Source organism: Macrobrachium rosenbergii, chromosome 9 (assembly GCF_040412425.1).
Source record: "Macrobrachium rosenbergii isolate ZJJX-2024 chromosome 9, ASM4041242v1, whole genome shotgun sequence".
Taxonomy (NCBI): Eukaryota; Metazoa; Arthropoda; class Malacostraca; order Decapoda; family Palaemonidae; genus Macrobrachium; species Macrobrachium rosenbergii.
The window spans coordinates 50,638,584-50,655,396 of NC_089749.1; the positions used below are offsets into that span (position 1 = coordinate 50,638,584).

At 35.7% G+C, this 16,813-nt stretch overlaps 1 protein-coding gene across 1 annotated transcript in view; it reads right to left on the minus strand.

Moving 5' to 3' along the window:
• Window positions 1–16,813, minus strand: part of LOC136841779 (uncharacterized) — a 213,259-nt gene that overhangs the window by 174,028 nt on the left and 22,418 nt on the right. Inside the window, exons 2-4 of the mRNA XM_067109065.1 lie at window positions 9,867–9,983; window positions 6,049–6,288; window positions 3,162–3,278 (exon numbers count right to left, since the gene is read on the minus strand). Coding sequence (XP_066965166.1) covers window positions 3,162–3,278; window positions 6,049–6,288; window positions 9,867–9,936 — 427 coding nt within the window. The 5' untranslated portion in view covers window positions 9,937–9,983. The remainder of the gene's footprint in view (window positions 1–3,161; window positions 3,279–6,048; window positions 6,289–9,866; window positions 9,984–16,813) is intronic.

Genomic DNA, 16,813 nt, shown 5'->3' on the forward strand with positions numbered 1-16,813 from the left:
CTGATGTCATGTGCCTTACCATGAATGGTGTTGGAGACACAACTTGACGATGAGGCATAGGCCTGCCTAATTACCTCACACAGCCAAAACGAAATGGTATTCTTGGACACTTCCTTCTTGGGTCGGCTTGTGCTAACAAAAAGTCTAGAGCACCTAGGTCTTAGGTAATGAGTCCTTTTCAGATAGCAACGCAGTGCTCTGATGGGGCAAAGCAGTAAGTTCTGAGGATCGTTGTTAACAAAATCCCCAAGGGAAGGAATGGAAAACGAGGCAAATCTGTCATCGTGAACTGAGGGATTTTGAGTCTTAGCCATGAATTCCGGGGGTTAAATTCGAAAGCCACAGACCCCAATCCCTGGTGTGTTTAACATCATAATCTAGACCATGGAGCTCACCAACTCTCTTCCAGGAAGCCAAGACCAGGAGGAAAACTATTTTCAAATCAGATCCCTGTCTGACGACTGATGCAATGGCTCGAATGGGGCTCAAATGAGACTACCCAGCACCAGAGTTAGGTCCCATGTAGGAGGCTTGAGTTCCCTAGGAGAAAAAGACTGCTAAGCTCTTGAACAACAAAGAGATTTCCCAGGATGAAGAGATGTCCATGTCTTTCAGACAAAGAACTAATCCTAAAGCAGCCCTTGACAGCAGAAACAGAACGTCCTTTCTCTGTTCTGAGATAGATGAAGAAGTCCACTACCTGTTGAACAGAAGTTCCGAGTGGAGAGAAACCTCATTGACGACATCTGAGTTGCTGCTCTACAAGAAAAACCTCTCGCTCGTAAGAGATACTGGATAACCTCCAGTCGTGAAGTGACAGGGACCATACCGATTGGTGGTACCTCTCTACCTGAGGTTGGCAGAGAAGATTGTGCCAAGCAGGGAATGGGGTCACAAATGAGCTACCAGAGTCATCCAGAGATTCTTGGAACTTATCACTCTGTTCAGGACATGACAGATCAAGCAGAATGGAAGGAAGGTGTAAACTTCCAGGTTGTCCTAAGGATGTTGAAGGGCGTCCTCTGCCAAAGCGAACAGATCCAGGACCACCGAACAATAGACCTCTAGCTTTCTGTTGAACCTTGTAGTGAAGAGGTCTAACATGGGCCTACCCACAGATGAAACACAGCCTGTCCGCTACGTCCTGGTGCAGAGACCACTCCGTACCTAGACCTTGTCCCGGATGACTTTGCTTGTCAGCCACTACATTCCTTTTGCCTGGAATGTACCGGCTGTGAGCTCCACAGAGTTGTCAATTGCCCACTGGTGCAATTCAACCATCAGCAAGTGAAGCTGATGGGACACAACGCTACCACCGTAGTGTTGTCCAATATCAGAACAACTGAGTGATCTACTACCCTTACGAAGGAAAAAGAGAATATCTTGAGAGAGATAGAGAGAACTTTCCAGTATCCTTCCATAGTGGTATTTTATTTGACTGTAGGTGGGCAACATTTTCTCCTCTTTGTGGTCAATTTATCAAGTTAACGGAAAGTTAGGTCACGCCCCTTTGCTTCGATCACCAGAGAAAAGACTGGGAATCCATATTATTTTTTAAAACCTTAAATAATTTACTACAAATATGCAAAAAGTTGTAATTATAGCATGGAAAATAAGAAATAATTAATAACAAACTTCACGCATATCTGCAAAACTACAGAAACCAAATTAATATACATTTTACATATGCATAAAAATCTCTCTTATCTCACAGAGAGAGAGAGAGAGAGAGAGAGAGAGAGAGAGAGAGAGAGAGAGAGAGAGATTTTAGAATAAAATTTTTCAGAGATTTATTTACGTCAACAGCTGTTCTGTGATTTAGATCGATTTTACTGTATTTTAACATAAAGTATGCTAGTTTACCTTTGTATGTATAGCATATCTCAATGATGGCTGTCAAAGCAGATTTATATAAAGAAATGCTACTAAAAAGTGTTTAATAATTTTCTGTTTTATTGGAATTAATGATTCTTCATTTCACCTTATATCAAAAAAGCTTTACTTGTATGTCTGTGAGTACTGACAGAAATCTACATGTGGTATTCCACCAATGCTGATGTTGCCGTATATACAGTGTGCGTATTCTTGTGTGTGTTTCATAGTGTACTACTGTGTTATCATTTTTCTTTTTTTTTATTTACTGTACAGAATTTCATAAGTTTAGTTGACTCTAAGTATGATTAGCAGACATATCATAAAATGAGAATATTTTATCACTGTTGATATGTTATCTCTAATTTCCGTTAAAATATTAAAAAGTGAATTTGTAGATGTTGGTAACACAGTGCTATTTATAACTGAAGCCTCGGTACCACCAGCAATCGAATGAGTGCGTACGTATGTACATACCCTACGCATCTCATTGATTTTTTTTGGTTGCAAATAATAAAAATGAGAAAAGGCAGTAAAAATATAAATATGAATAGCATAAAATATAAAACAAAAGAAATGCGTGTTACTGTACCACATACACTTCAATGTAAGGCTACAGGACACATATTCCTTACCTTATGTTATTTCCATTTTATGCTTTTCTCATTTTTATTTATACTGTAATTTACTTTTTTTTTCTTTACAACACAAAAGATATACAAATTCGTTATTCCCTTGCTCTGTAATTAGAGATGAACTATCAACAGTAATAAAATATTCTCTAGTGTACTGTTATGATATGTGTGATAATCATACTTGGAGTCACCTGAACTTGTAAAGACCTATACTGCACAGTAAATCAAGCAAAAAAAAAAAAAAAAAAAAAAAAAAAAAAAAAAAAAGTTGTCGTTCTCAAAAGCTTGATATTTTCATACTGAAGTCACTTCTTAATTCTATAAAAAAAAAATGCATAGAAATGTGAACTTGGTTAAAGTGTAAACTACAATTTAAAGCAAAAGTCTTTGTACTGGTCACTGGAGTTTTATTAATACCTCAGTCATCAAAAGTAACTTTCTTGATAAATCAAAATGCATAAGCAGGAAAATACATAAACTAAGAGAAAAAATCAAAATGTTCATGCTCTCATTGTCTTCTTTCTTTAAGTACTGTTTTAAGGCATTATCTAGAAACTTATTTCTAAATAAGTGTAGTAACCTCTCTTCTCTCTCTCTCTCTCTCTCACTGAATCTCTTTTTGTTGTGTATTTAGTTTTGCACTTACAAACTTACAATATTGATTAGTGTGGTTAGTTTTCAACCAAGTTCCATTCCAGCAGACGTAACCGATGCAATCTTCTTTATAAACTGGTTGAGCATGATGGTACCACATCATGTTATATTCACAACCTGAAAGAGTAAAATAAATCTTTTAATGAAAGTGGTAAAGACCACTGGCTAAAATATTTCAGGTTAACATTACAACATTCAGCCTTTTTTACTTCATTCATTTACTTTATTTTTCACAATCTTATCTGCCTTTGATAACAATGACAAATTTTCATCTGCAAGAATTGGACTGGCCTAGTTCAGCACTGAAGCTGTTTGGCTAACCACTGACTCATGGCTATTCTTGTAAACAAAAATCAATATAAACTACTCCCAAGTTATGAAAAAATAGATTTTGTGATCTTGAGCAGTATCAAAGCTTTTTTATCTGAATAACAGGGAGAAAGCATTTTTAGGAAAACCAGACAACAGCATTCATTTCTCTATATTTGTACAATACTGTAGATGCAAATACATAAACAAAGAGAACAAACATTCCAACCTTTTAGGAGAATATCAACAAAGTTTAAATTTTTTTCTCATTTTTTATTAAATTCCTTATTACTGTTACATATTAAGTTTTGCTAGTGATTTAGTTAACCCTCTAACGCTGAGCCTCTATTTACAAAAACATCTCCCGTAAGCCGGCGTGTCGTTCTCAAAGTTGATATTTTCATAGTGGAAAAAGTTTTTTTCAAAAAAAACATGCACGCTTAGTTTTTAAGATTAAGAGTTCATTTTGGCTCATTTTTTTGTCATTGCCTGAAGTTTAGTATGCAACCATCAGAAATGAAAAAAACTATCATTATCATATATAAATATTGGAATATATGACAGCGAAAAAAAAATGTCATATAATTGTATACAAATCGTGTTTTAAGCACAACGGTTAAAGCTAGTGAGTTAATTTTTTTAGTTGTATTGTACACTAAATTGCGATGATTTTGGTATATAACAAATGTAAAACGATCAAAGCAGCACAGAGAAAATATTATCAAAAAATGATGCATGAATTCATAAACTGAGCGGACGTAAAAAATGTTTTTTAAAAATTCACCATAAATCGAAATATTGTGCTAGAGACTTCTGGTTTGTTGAAAAATGAAGCTAATTGATTGAATATTACTAGACTGTAAGTGTTTTAGCCTTTGATAACAATTGCAGTTTTTCGACCATTTCGGACCCTAGTCGAGTTAAAGTTGACCAAAAGTCGAATTTTTCTATTTATCGTGATTTATATGAAAATATTTCAAAACTGATAAAAGCTACAACCATGAGTTATTTTCTGTTGTATTCTACATGAATTTGGGAGCACATTTTTATATATAAAACTTTATTTAACGACTAATATAAAACGGTGCAAACATTACGACAACATGACAAAAGAATTTCTGAGATGTTCAACAAAGTTTAAATTTTTTCTCGTTTTTGAAAATGTTTTTTTTAAAAATTCACCATAAATCGAAATATTGTGCTAGAGACTTCCAATTTATTACAAAATGAAGGTAAATGATTGAATATTACTCGAATGTAAGAGTTTTAGCTTACAATTGCGTTTTTCGACCATTTTGGTTGAGTTAAAGTTGACCAAAGGTTGAAATTTTTTGTCAGTTATCGTGATTTATGTGAAAATATTTCAAAACCGATAAAAGCTACAACCATGAGTTATTTTCTGTTGTATTCTACAAATCATGAAATTGCGCACATTTTCATATATAAAAGTTTATGTAATGACTAATGTAAACGATGCAAACATTACGACAAACAAATGACGAAAGAATTTCCGAGATGTTATCACAAAATCGAGTTACCACGCGCAGACGCAAGGAAAAAGTTTTTTTCAGAAATTAACCATAAATCAAAATATTGTGCTAGAGACTTCCCAGTTTGTTGCAAAATGAAGGTACATGATTGAATATTACTAGAATGTAAGAGTTTTAGCTTATAATTGTGTTTTTTTTTACCATTTTGGTCGAGTTAAAGTTGACCGAAGGTTGAAATTTTGGCAGTTATCGTGATTTATATGAAAATATTTCAAAACTGATAAAAGCTACAACCATGAGTTATTTTCTGTTGCATTCTACATGAAATTGCGCACATTTCCATATATAAAACTTTATGTAACGACTAATATAAAACAGTGCAAACATTACGACAACGTGACGAAAGAATTTCTGGCGCGGATGTAAGGAAAAAGTTTTTTTCAAAAATTCACCATAAATCAAAATATTGTGCTAGAGACTTCCAATTTGTTGGAAAATGAAGGTAAATGATTGAATATTACTAGAATGTAAGATTTTTAGCTTACAATTGCGTTTTTTTACCATTTCGGTCGAGTCAAAGTTGATCGAAGGTTGAAATTTTCACAGTTATCGTGATTTATATGAAAATATTTCAAAACTGATAAAAGCTACAACCATGGGTTGTATTTTACATGAAATTGCGCACATTTTCATATATAAAACTTTATGTAACGTCTAATATAAAACAGTGCAAAATTACGACAAAATGACGAAAGAATTTCTGAAATTTTCGGCGAGTTACGGACGTAAGGAAAAGTTTTTTCAAAAAATTCACCATAAATCGAAATATTGTGCTAGAGACTTCCAATATGTTGCAAAATAAAGGTAAATGATTGAATATTACTAGAATGTAAGAGTTTTAGCTTACAATTGCGTTTTTTCGACCATTTCGGTCGAGTCAAAGTTGACCGAAGGTTGAAATTTTTGTAGTCGACGTACGGTAATGCTCACCGACACCCAACAGACAATTTTAGTCGACGTATGATACGTCCAGTCAACGTTTAAGGGTTAATTTGATATAATGGAAAAATAATGCTTTATGTACTTACAATCTTGTTGAATCCCTTGAGTGACGATGATGGTGTCTTTCGCTGTGCAGATAAACTCTTGACATCTTGAATTATACATGGTGCCATTAAGGTGCATAAGCCCATAATTCGGAACCTCAATGTATTCTTGATAAGCTCCAGTCCAGCTACTATTGGTATACCACCAGTCATAAAGGCTTTGGTCTATATTGTCATGATTGAAGTTTTCATACTGATGAGCTGAGTTCCATATATTGCAACCTATGTAAATTAAAAAAAGGAACTCAAAGCACATGTTTAAATGCGCAAGCATACTGTAATTATACAAAAAGAAGCTATTGAGTTTCTGATGTGTGTATGCTTATAGGTTCTGTCATTTAAAAAAAATGTTAAGTAAAAGTGCAGAGATGCTGCATATCTGAACATCTGCTGATATGGAGGGATTATTTGGCAAACAATTTTGTTAGCAAATGTGATGTGCAATTTGTGCTACTCCATATTTTGGTTTCTCTTGAATGGGTCTCAAGGACACATAAACTAGTGTCTTAGACACAATCCTACCCTGTAAAATTTATCAAGAGATATCTTACTGTCTTAAACTAAAATAAATTCTCTCTCTACCCTCCTCCATGGGGCTTATACTTTAACCTCCAGCTGGGCAGCCTTCACAAAGAAATAGAATATTTCCATAGAGTATTTAGCAAACTCCTTAGAAAATGAAACCACCTATTACCATATATTCTGCTACCAAGTTACGTCTTTATGCTAAGTTCCCTTTCCTACTTGATAATACCTTTAAAAAGAAATGTATAAATTTATTTAATAATAACTGCCAACTTTGAATCTGAAGTTCATCCCAAGGAATCCTCTACCTATGTTCTTTTTTCAGAGTGAAGAACAGATTGAGCCCTTCCCTGACACCAAACATAATTTATAAAGATACCTGTCCCAGATCTAGTCTGAAATCATACCCCTCAAGAATGCAGGCTGTGGTACAGGCAGATGAAGGCCACACAAAATATCAAATACTCATAAAGAAACTTAAATAAATAAAATTACTTTTGTTTTTGTCCCTAATTTCAAAACACCATGTAATTACTTTATATATATATATATATATATATATATTTATATATATATATATATATATATATCCCTATATTTATATGTACATATATGTACATATATATATATATATATATATATATATATATATATATATATATATATATATATATATATATATATATATATATATATATATATATATATATATATATATATATATATATATATATATATATATATATATATATATATATATATATATATATATATATATATATATATATATATATATATATATATATATACATACACACATATATATACACATATATATATATATATATATATATATATATATATATAAATATATATATATATATATATATATATATATATATATATATATATATATATATATATATATATATATATATATATATTATATATATATATATATATATATATATATATATATATATATATATATATATATATATATATATAATCAGGGTGAAGAGGTAATGCCATGTGTTTCTTATGTGACAGGTTCATTTGCTGACATTTCACATCTCATGATGCATATTCAAGGGTAGAAAATTACACATTGACTATATATTACGTCCTGGATGACTTTAGAAGAACTATGTGCTGGCCTGGCAGTGGCGCAGGAGCAATTGTGTTGACTTGGCGGTTTGCTCAATTGGATAGAGAGAGCGATTTGATCATGGTCTCTCCAACATTGAACTGATGCCGCCGGAAGTGCCCAGGTTCCGTGGGGGTATGTGCGTGTTTTTGTGTGTGCAATCTCCCGTGGGATATTTATGAGAGGAACAGTGACTCTCACAGGGGAGACTGCCTCGATCTGGAGTGGCTGATATGTGCTTTTAGCCTGGTGTAGTGTTTAAAGAAACTGCTACGATGAAGATACATTATTCATGGCCATAGAAAAAGTAAGTAAGATCGCCCAGTGACATTTAAATCTTTTCCAGACTTTAGAGGGAAAACCCCCTGGTTGAGATGCAGTGAAACTGATCGATGTCTACATAATGAATTTTCCCACTTGTGCATTTTTCTGTTTTGGATATGTACATTCATTAACACCATTCCAAGTTTTAATATAATGATATGTTTCTTTCAACAGGAATTTGAGTTTCATCCTGAGAGAACAAATATTTTGGAAGTGGCGTTTTTACTCTTACATACGATATGACATATGTTGTGGTCTAAAAGAATTATGACCTTATTACAGTACAGTACTTTGTTTGATGACCAGGGTGTTATTCACTAGTATTGCTTGGTACAGAATTAGCTAAATGATCGATTGTGAAACAGTATTCCCTCTAATTATGAATTCCATTGATAGGGGGTGTGAGTCACTCCATGTCATGACCGCAACTTTTACTGAATCACTTTCGTTAAATTTGCAAATACAGTACAGTCTAGTTTTGCATGTCAGTGTTTAATTTCAGTAGGCCTTTGCTGCAAAGATAGATACAGTGAGAGAAGTTGACAAAGGGGAAGGAATTTGCTGATGCAAGGGGCCACGGCTACCAGAGAAATCTAAGGAAAAGTGAGATGATTGATTCTGTTCTTAAAACAGATACACCAATAAAAGGTGGCCCTTCTTGACCCAGGAGGGCCATTAACAAATATATAAAATTCACTAATATATAGCAAATATTTTATTTTTTATTTTTAAAAACATGTAAAATAATTAAAAATTTAAATTTTTTTTTTAAATATTTAAAATAATAAAAAAATTTAAACTTCTTTTTACAAATACCATAGAAAAAAAAAACACATGGAGAACTCAAAGAAACACCTAATAAGGCAAGAGTTAAAGAGTGACTAAAAGAGGAAAAGAGAAAATAAACATGAAAATACCTACAACAAATTTTGAAAAGTAAACAAACAAGAAATTAGACAATAAACAGCTGGGTGGACGAGGATTGGGAATGCTAAATCCTGGCCTCATAGGCACCTTAGCAGAATGCTAAGGACCTTTTTGATGCCATGGTTATGCTGGAATATTGCTGGGGAAGGCACAGTAATCCTGCATCCCACCCAACATAATTAGGTAAGCCATTTTAGAAAGTGATGGAGCTTGTGTTTCCTATTCTTAAATTGTTAAACCTAATAGGTATCCAAAATAAAGAAAGTTTTAGTTTACCTATCTACAGTTTCAGTGTAATTTAAGATCATGGTATTTTTCATCCTATGTATACTTGAATGGTTTTGTACTTCAAAAGACACATCTTCAACTTTCAAAGTTCAGGCTCAAATAATATGTACTAACAATTATAATGATTACTGATGTTATCTTACAGTATAAAAGTTGAATTAAATGCAACAAGCTTTATTTCAAGTCTTCATTTATATTATGCTGAATCATCCAATGATGAAAGCCTCTGACTATTTCAATGAGTTTTACTTTTTTTTTATTTATTTCAAATCATGCCTCCTCTATCCTGATAAGTGAACAAAGTGGATATGCACTGGAAAAGTACGTCAGTTAAAACTAATGCCTCACTGATTCAAAAACCATTCTGAAAACTTTATCAGACAAGCAATAGATATGAGTATGTCATATATATGTATTTAATCTTTCAAAGCCACTGAAGAAAGCCTGAAATGGGTAAGGGGTCAAGATATCCATAGATAATCGTTACGGTTAGAATTATCCATGATGTAATAAAATTTTTACAAACTGTGGATCTATTTATCTATTTTGCTGAACAAATTTCCAAAGCAAAAAAAGAAAAATTACTTACACTGTGGATCAGACTCAGTGCTTTTCAACCATTCTCCATTAGAACAGGTGTACTTATAACAGTCATCCATGTAAACAGACTGGGCATTGTCGTACCATATCGAATTGTATTCACACCCTGAAAAACAAAAAGTAAATTAATATATAGCACAAATATGAAAAGAAACTTTTTACACGGTGGTACATACCAGAGCCTTTTATATAGGACTTCCCCTCAGCATGAGCTGGAATCGGTCACTGAAACTTGGTAACAAGGTACATGTAATTAATTGGGGGTCAAGAGGTTGAGTGGGGGAATACCCCTCATCCACCTGTCATCAACAAGCACTTTTCCCCTGGCATTATGGGCAATGTGGAGTGGTGTAGGTGGGTTTGTTTACAGGGACAATCAAAACTATTTAAAAAATGTACAGTATGCTCCTATGGGAATACAAACCACTGCTGTTTATGAAAGGGACTCTTTGGACAGGTGGTTGTCCTTGTCAACCTATGTGCTGTTAATTGAAACCCCACTCTGAAATGCCAAGGAAGGAAGCAAAGGAGAGCTACGATTCCTGTAACATTCTACTCAACCTGGCATGTGGATGCCAGAGCAGCAGGGTCTTGAGCCTTAGCAAAGGCATCAAGAGTCTTGCTCAAGTGAGAAAATGATCAGAGAGCCATGTGTTACCCCTGTAATGGTTGCACAGTTGGAAGGCAGCTATATCATTCATATACAACTGTTGGTTTCAAAATATAGATCTACGGTGGGGTCTCACAACTTCTTGAAAATGAAGTACAGAAAGAGTCACATCTTTATAGCTGAAGTTGTAAAACTGGTTGCTTGACTGAGTAATCACCTACATCTGCATCCAGTCCAACATGTACTCAGGCTGAGCTGCTGCCCAGCAGAGGGAGGAAGGAGGAAGAATGGAGAGAAGCCAGTCATTTTATCTTTTGACCCAAGCCTTACACTCTCCAAGTACTCTAGACATGATGCTTTTCTGCCCTAATGGAGCTGGATACTTACATCTGCTGAAAAGCCACCACAGGTCCTAGAGAAAAGGAATCTGGAAACCTGTAGGTGAATGAAGTAACATGGGATACAGGCAGTTTGATCTTTCAGACACCTACCCTCATCACCCATGTTACCATGTTCAGTATGCCAGGAAAAGTTCAGTCTCCCTAACTTCATGTCTTCCAAACTGTATGACTGTCTAATTTTTTGGAGTATCACATGTTTTGATACATCACAAAACCAGAAAGAAAGGTGGTGTTCCTATACACATAACAGTATTCATTTAGGAACACCTACTTCTTGTCTTTGGTGGTGTCAAGGGACTTGATACGTGGAAATGTAGAGCTTCAAAATAAAACAATTTACTTAAAACCCATATCTATTACTAATACCACACATTCACACAATCTAACACAGGAATAAAACTTTATCCTTAAAACTATTACCTAATTTAATACAGGGTACTTATATACTGTACTAAGATTTTTACAACTGTTACCTACATTAGCTTGCAACAACAGTAGTTTCACCAGAACATATTTTCTAAACAAAACAAAAAATGTAAACGGTTTCCTTCAAGATAAAACAAAGAGCATACAATCTTCATGGCATAAGGTCAATTCAGTGATATAGAAGGAAGGCAATCTCTTAAAAATATCCTCAATACATAACAAAAATACCAAACAATAGATAATGCAAGAAACATCCCTGCAAAAAAGTCTTTAATAAAACGTAACTCTGATGCGAGTCAAAAGTTACGCCAAGTATAGTTAATGCTTCAGACTCATTTAGCAGAGTCCCATCCACCTGAAGTGGAGGGTGGGGAGGAAAATCAGTAGTGTTTTTGTCTTACTCAAGTTCAGCCTCATACCTCACCGACTACACCATTCACTAATCCACTCCACGTCATGACTGAGACTAATGGCAGCTTCATTTCTCATAAGTGGAGACTTTACTACACCCACAAGTGCTGCAACACTGGCATACTGAACAATCTTGTTTTCCAGGGCAATACTTGCATATTCCAAAATGAAGTGTACCATGAACCTACCTTAAAAGACAATGCTTGTAGCTGACTCATTCTCCCAGCAGTAGCCAAAGCTACCAAGTAGAGAGACTTCATAGAAAGTTCCCTAAATGCACCCTGTTCCAAAGGTTGAAAAGGCAGCAACAAAAGAAGCCTAGCAGCCACATCTAGGTTCCAAGATAAAGAAGGTACCAGGCACCTGGGAACCTCCAGCTGAAAACCTCTATGGCATCTTTCATATCTTTATTCTCGTCTAAATGTAGGTCTACATGTCTAAGAACTGAAGCCAACATGGCCCTATAGCCTTTAATGCCTTCTATTGAGAATTTTTTCTTACACCTGAGAAATAACAGAAACTTTATATAGTTTATAGAGGTATAGGTGCTGGAAAGCCTCCTAACTTTGCACCAGAACCTATATCCTGACCACTGATGTTGGTAGATTCCATTTTTTTATTCCTTTCTGGCACTGATAATGGCCTTCCTATGAACTCCTGAGAAGCCTCAAGCTTGGCCAGCCCTAGGAGAGCTGTTATCCCTTTAACGCCGAAGCCCTATTTACAAAAACGTCTCCCGTATGCCGGCGGCGTTCGTGAGTTAGCGCCAAGTGGAAAAAAAGTTTTTTCAAAAATCACAGCACGCTTAGTTTTTAAGATTAAGAGTTCATTTTTGGCTCATTTTTTTGTCATTGCCTGAAGTTTAGTATGCAACCATCAGAAATGAAAAAAATATTATCATATAAATATTGGAATATATGACAGCGAAAAAAAAAACTCATATAATTGTATACAAATCGTGCTGTAAGCAAAACGGTTAAAGCTAATGAGTTAATTTTTTTTAGTTGTATTGTACACTAAATTGCGATGATTTTGGTATATAACAAGTTTTAAAATGATCAAAGCAACACAGAGAAAATATTATCACAAAATGATGCATGAATTCGTAATGCGAGGACGTACAAAAATATTTTTTTCAAAAATTCACCATAAATCGAAATATTGTGCTAGAGACTTCCCGTTTGTTGAAAAATGAAGCTAATTGATTGAATATTACTAGACTGTAAGTGTTTTAGCTTACAATTGCAGTTTTCGACCATTTCGGTCGAGTTAAAGTTGACCAAAAGTCGAATTTTTTCTATTTATCGTGATTTATATGAAAATATTTCAAAACTGATAAAAGCTACAACCATGAGTTATTTTCTGTTGTATTCTACATGAAATTGCGCACATTTTCATATATAAAACTTTATGTAACGACTAATATAAAGCGGTGCAAATATTACGACAACGAGACGAAAGAATTTCTGAGATGTTCGGCCGAGTTACTGCGCAGACGTAAGGAAAATATTTTTTTTTTTTAAATTCACCATAAATCGAAATATTGTGCTAGAGACTTCCAATTTATTGCAAAATGAAGTTAAACGATTGAATATTACTAGAATGTAAGAGTTTTAGCTTACAATTGCGTTTTTTTACCATTTCGGTCGAGTTAAAGTTGACCAAAGGTTGAAATTTTGGCAGTTATCGTGATTTATGTGAAAATATTTCAAAACTGATAAAAGCTACAACCATGAGCTATTTTCTGTTGTATTCTACATGAAATTGCGCACATTTTCACATATAAAAGTTTATGTAACGACTAACGTAAAATGATGCAAACATTACGACAACATGATGAAAATTTCTGAGATGTTCGGCCGAGTTACCACGCGCAGCCGTAAGGAAAAAAATTTTTTTTTTTTTTCAGAAATTCACCATAAATCGAAATATTGTGCTAGAGACTTCCAGTTTGTTGCAAAATGAAGGTACATGATTGAATATTACTAGAATGTAAGAGTTTTAGCTTATAATTGCGTTTTTTTACCATTTCGGTCGAGTTAAAGTTGACCGAAGGTTGAAATTTTGGCAGTTATCGTGATTTATATGAAAATATTTCATAACTGATAATAGCTACAACCATGAGTTATTTTCTGCTGTATTCTACATGAAATTGCGCACATTTCCATGTATAAAACTTTATGTAACGACTAATATAAAACAGTGCAAACATTACGACAACGTGACAAAAGAATTTCTGGCGCGGACGTAAGGAAAAAGTTTTTTTCAAAAATTCACCATAAATCGAAATATTGTGCTAGAGACTTCCAATTGGTTGCAAAATGAAGGTAAATGATTGAATATTACTAGATCGTAAGAGTTTTAGCTTACAATTGCGTTTTTTGACCATTTCGGTCGAGTCAAAGTTGACCGAAGGTTGAAATTTTGGCAGTTATCGTGGTTTATATGAAAATATTTCCAAACTGATAAAAGCTACAACCATGGGTTGTATTTTGCTGTATTGTACATGAAATTGTGCACATTTTCATATATAAAACTTTATGTAACGGCTAATATAGAACAGTGCAAAAATTACGACAAAATGACAAAAGAATTTATGAAATTTTCGGCTGAGTTACCGCCCGTGCGTAAGAAAAGTTTTTTTTCAAAAATTCACCATAAATCGAAATATTGTGCTAGAGACTTCAAATTTGTTGCAAAATGAAGGTACATGATTGAATATTACTAGAATGTAAGAGTTTTAGCTTACAATTGCGTTTTTCGACCATTTCGGTCGAGTCAAAGTTGACCGAAGGTTGAAATTTTTGTAGTCGACGTGACGATGCGTCCACTCGGCACCCAACAGACAATTTTAGTCGACGTATGATACGTCCAATAGGCATTTAAGGGTTAATCAGCTCAGTGGTCTGGTAAAACTAAGGTATACTTAACTTTTTCAAGCTTGGAGGAGACAGTGGAGTCTCCATGCAGTCAACTGTAGAATGAGGGGGTTGTGATGGTACCTTTTCTCCCTTGGATGCTTCAGAAGATTCTTACTAACAGGGAGAGCTCTCAGCAGATCTATCAACCATTGAAGCAAGTTTGGACACCAGACATTCCTCGGCCACCATGCGACAACTTACAGAATCGCCTAGCTTGTTGATGACTCTTTGGACAATAGCATAGGGGGGAAAAACATAACAGTCTAGACCTGACTAGTCTAACACCATGGCATCCTCCACCCACGCCAGAGGATCTTGAATGGATGAACAAAAATTAGGCAGAGGATGATTCCACCTGGTTGCCAACAGATCCATGAAGGGGGAACCCCACAGCTTACACAGCCTGTTGCACACCTCCAGATGTAGGGCCCACTCCTTCACTACTACCTGATCCTTGTGGCTGAGTACATATGCCAAAACGTTCATCCTCCCAAGAACAAACTGCAGCAGTAAGGTGATGTTCCTTCCCTCTGACCCTAAAAGAACCTGCCCTCTCAACTGAAAGAGAGACTCGGACTTCGTCCCCCCTTGGTGCTTCAGATATGCCAGCAATGTGATGTTATGCGAAAATATGCCAAAGTTAGATTCCATACCAGATCCTACAGCTCCTGCAGTCCCTTCCATAACACCAACAGTTCTAAAAGACTGATATGAAGCTGCTGCTCCTCTCAAGTCCACAGACCAAACAGCTGCCGTACACCTGCAACCATGCCACAGCCTTTGTCTGATGCATCTGTATACAACGATAGGTCTGAGCTCTTCGAGATCCAAAGATACTCCTCTCCGATGAAGAGGTTTGTCTTTCCACCATTGTGATGTTTCTCCCAATTCCCTGGAAACTATAACCAGACAAGAATCTGGATGCACCCTCCGATCCCAATGCCGTCTCAGAAAAAACTGCTGCGGTCTCATCCTTAGCCTTGCCCCTGGTACAAGTTTCTCCAACGAAGACATGCGCCCTAACAGGGACAACCACTTCTTAGCAGGCAAAGGCCTGAAGCTTAGAAATTCTTTGAGAGTTAAAACACAAAAGATTCTACATGCTTCATTGTAGACAAAACCTTGAAAGTCACTGTGTTGGTCTCAATCCAAAGATAAGCAATTTACTGTGAAGTGGAAAAAGCCAACTATGAGAAATTTATGAGTATCCCCAAGAACTGAGCTAGATTTAGAATCATCTCTCTTGCCCTCAGAATGCCCTCCAATGTGGGGGCCAGAATCAGCCAGTCTTCTAACCACAGGATCATCTTCATGTCTCCCCCCCCCACAAAAAGACCCACCTTACTAGAGGAGCCAAAAACCTGATGAGCTGGGCTTAGACCACAACATTGCCTTGCATGGGAAAACTGTTCCCAAATACGAATCCCAGGTACATCCTACACACTAACGTGATGGGAATGTGAAAATATGCATCCTGCATATCTACAGTATAAACATCATCCAGTCCATTCTCCGAATCAACACTAGTACTCAGCTCGATGACTCCATGGAGAACTTTGAGTGTCAGTCTTACAAAGGTATTTAATCTGGAAACATCCAGAACAGGTCTCCAACCTCTGGCGGCTTTAGGGACTAGAAAGGGGCCAACAGTAGAAGCCTCTTTCTCTAGAAGTTTCAAGATCTCCTACTGAGGGATTTTGAGCTTCTCTTGATTGTAGAGATACAAAGAGAAAGTCACTGGAGAAACTGACAGTGGAGGATGACTTACAAATAGACTTGAGTAACTCTTCCTTAGCACCTCCACAACCCAGGGATCCATGCCCAGATCCTTCAACACTTCCCAAAAATGTGAAGGCTTCCCTCATACTAGCAACTGAGGACAGAAAACATCATTTTGAGGAGGAGGAGGAGGAGGAGGAGGAGGAGCCTTAACTATCAAAGATTGCATTTCCATCTCCTCTACTTCCTGTGCACAGCTACTGATGCCAGACCAAACAAAGGAAGGTGACAATAGGCACAGATCAGCATTGTTCCCTTATGTGCCCCAGCTCATTGTTACTGCAGGCGGTGAGGGAGCAAGACAGGACATGCCAAGGGCATAGCTAGACTGGAGTGGGGGCACTGACCCTTCCTCTAATGCAGGGGAAATGCCTGAAACCAACCAAGA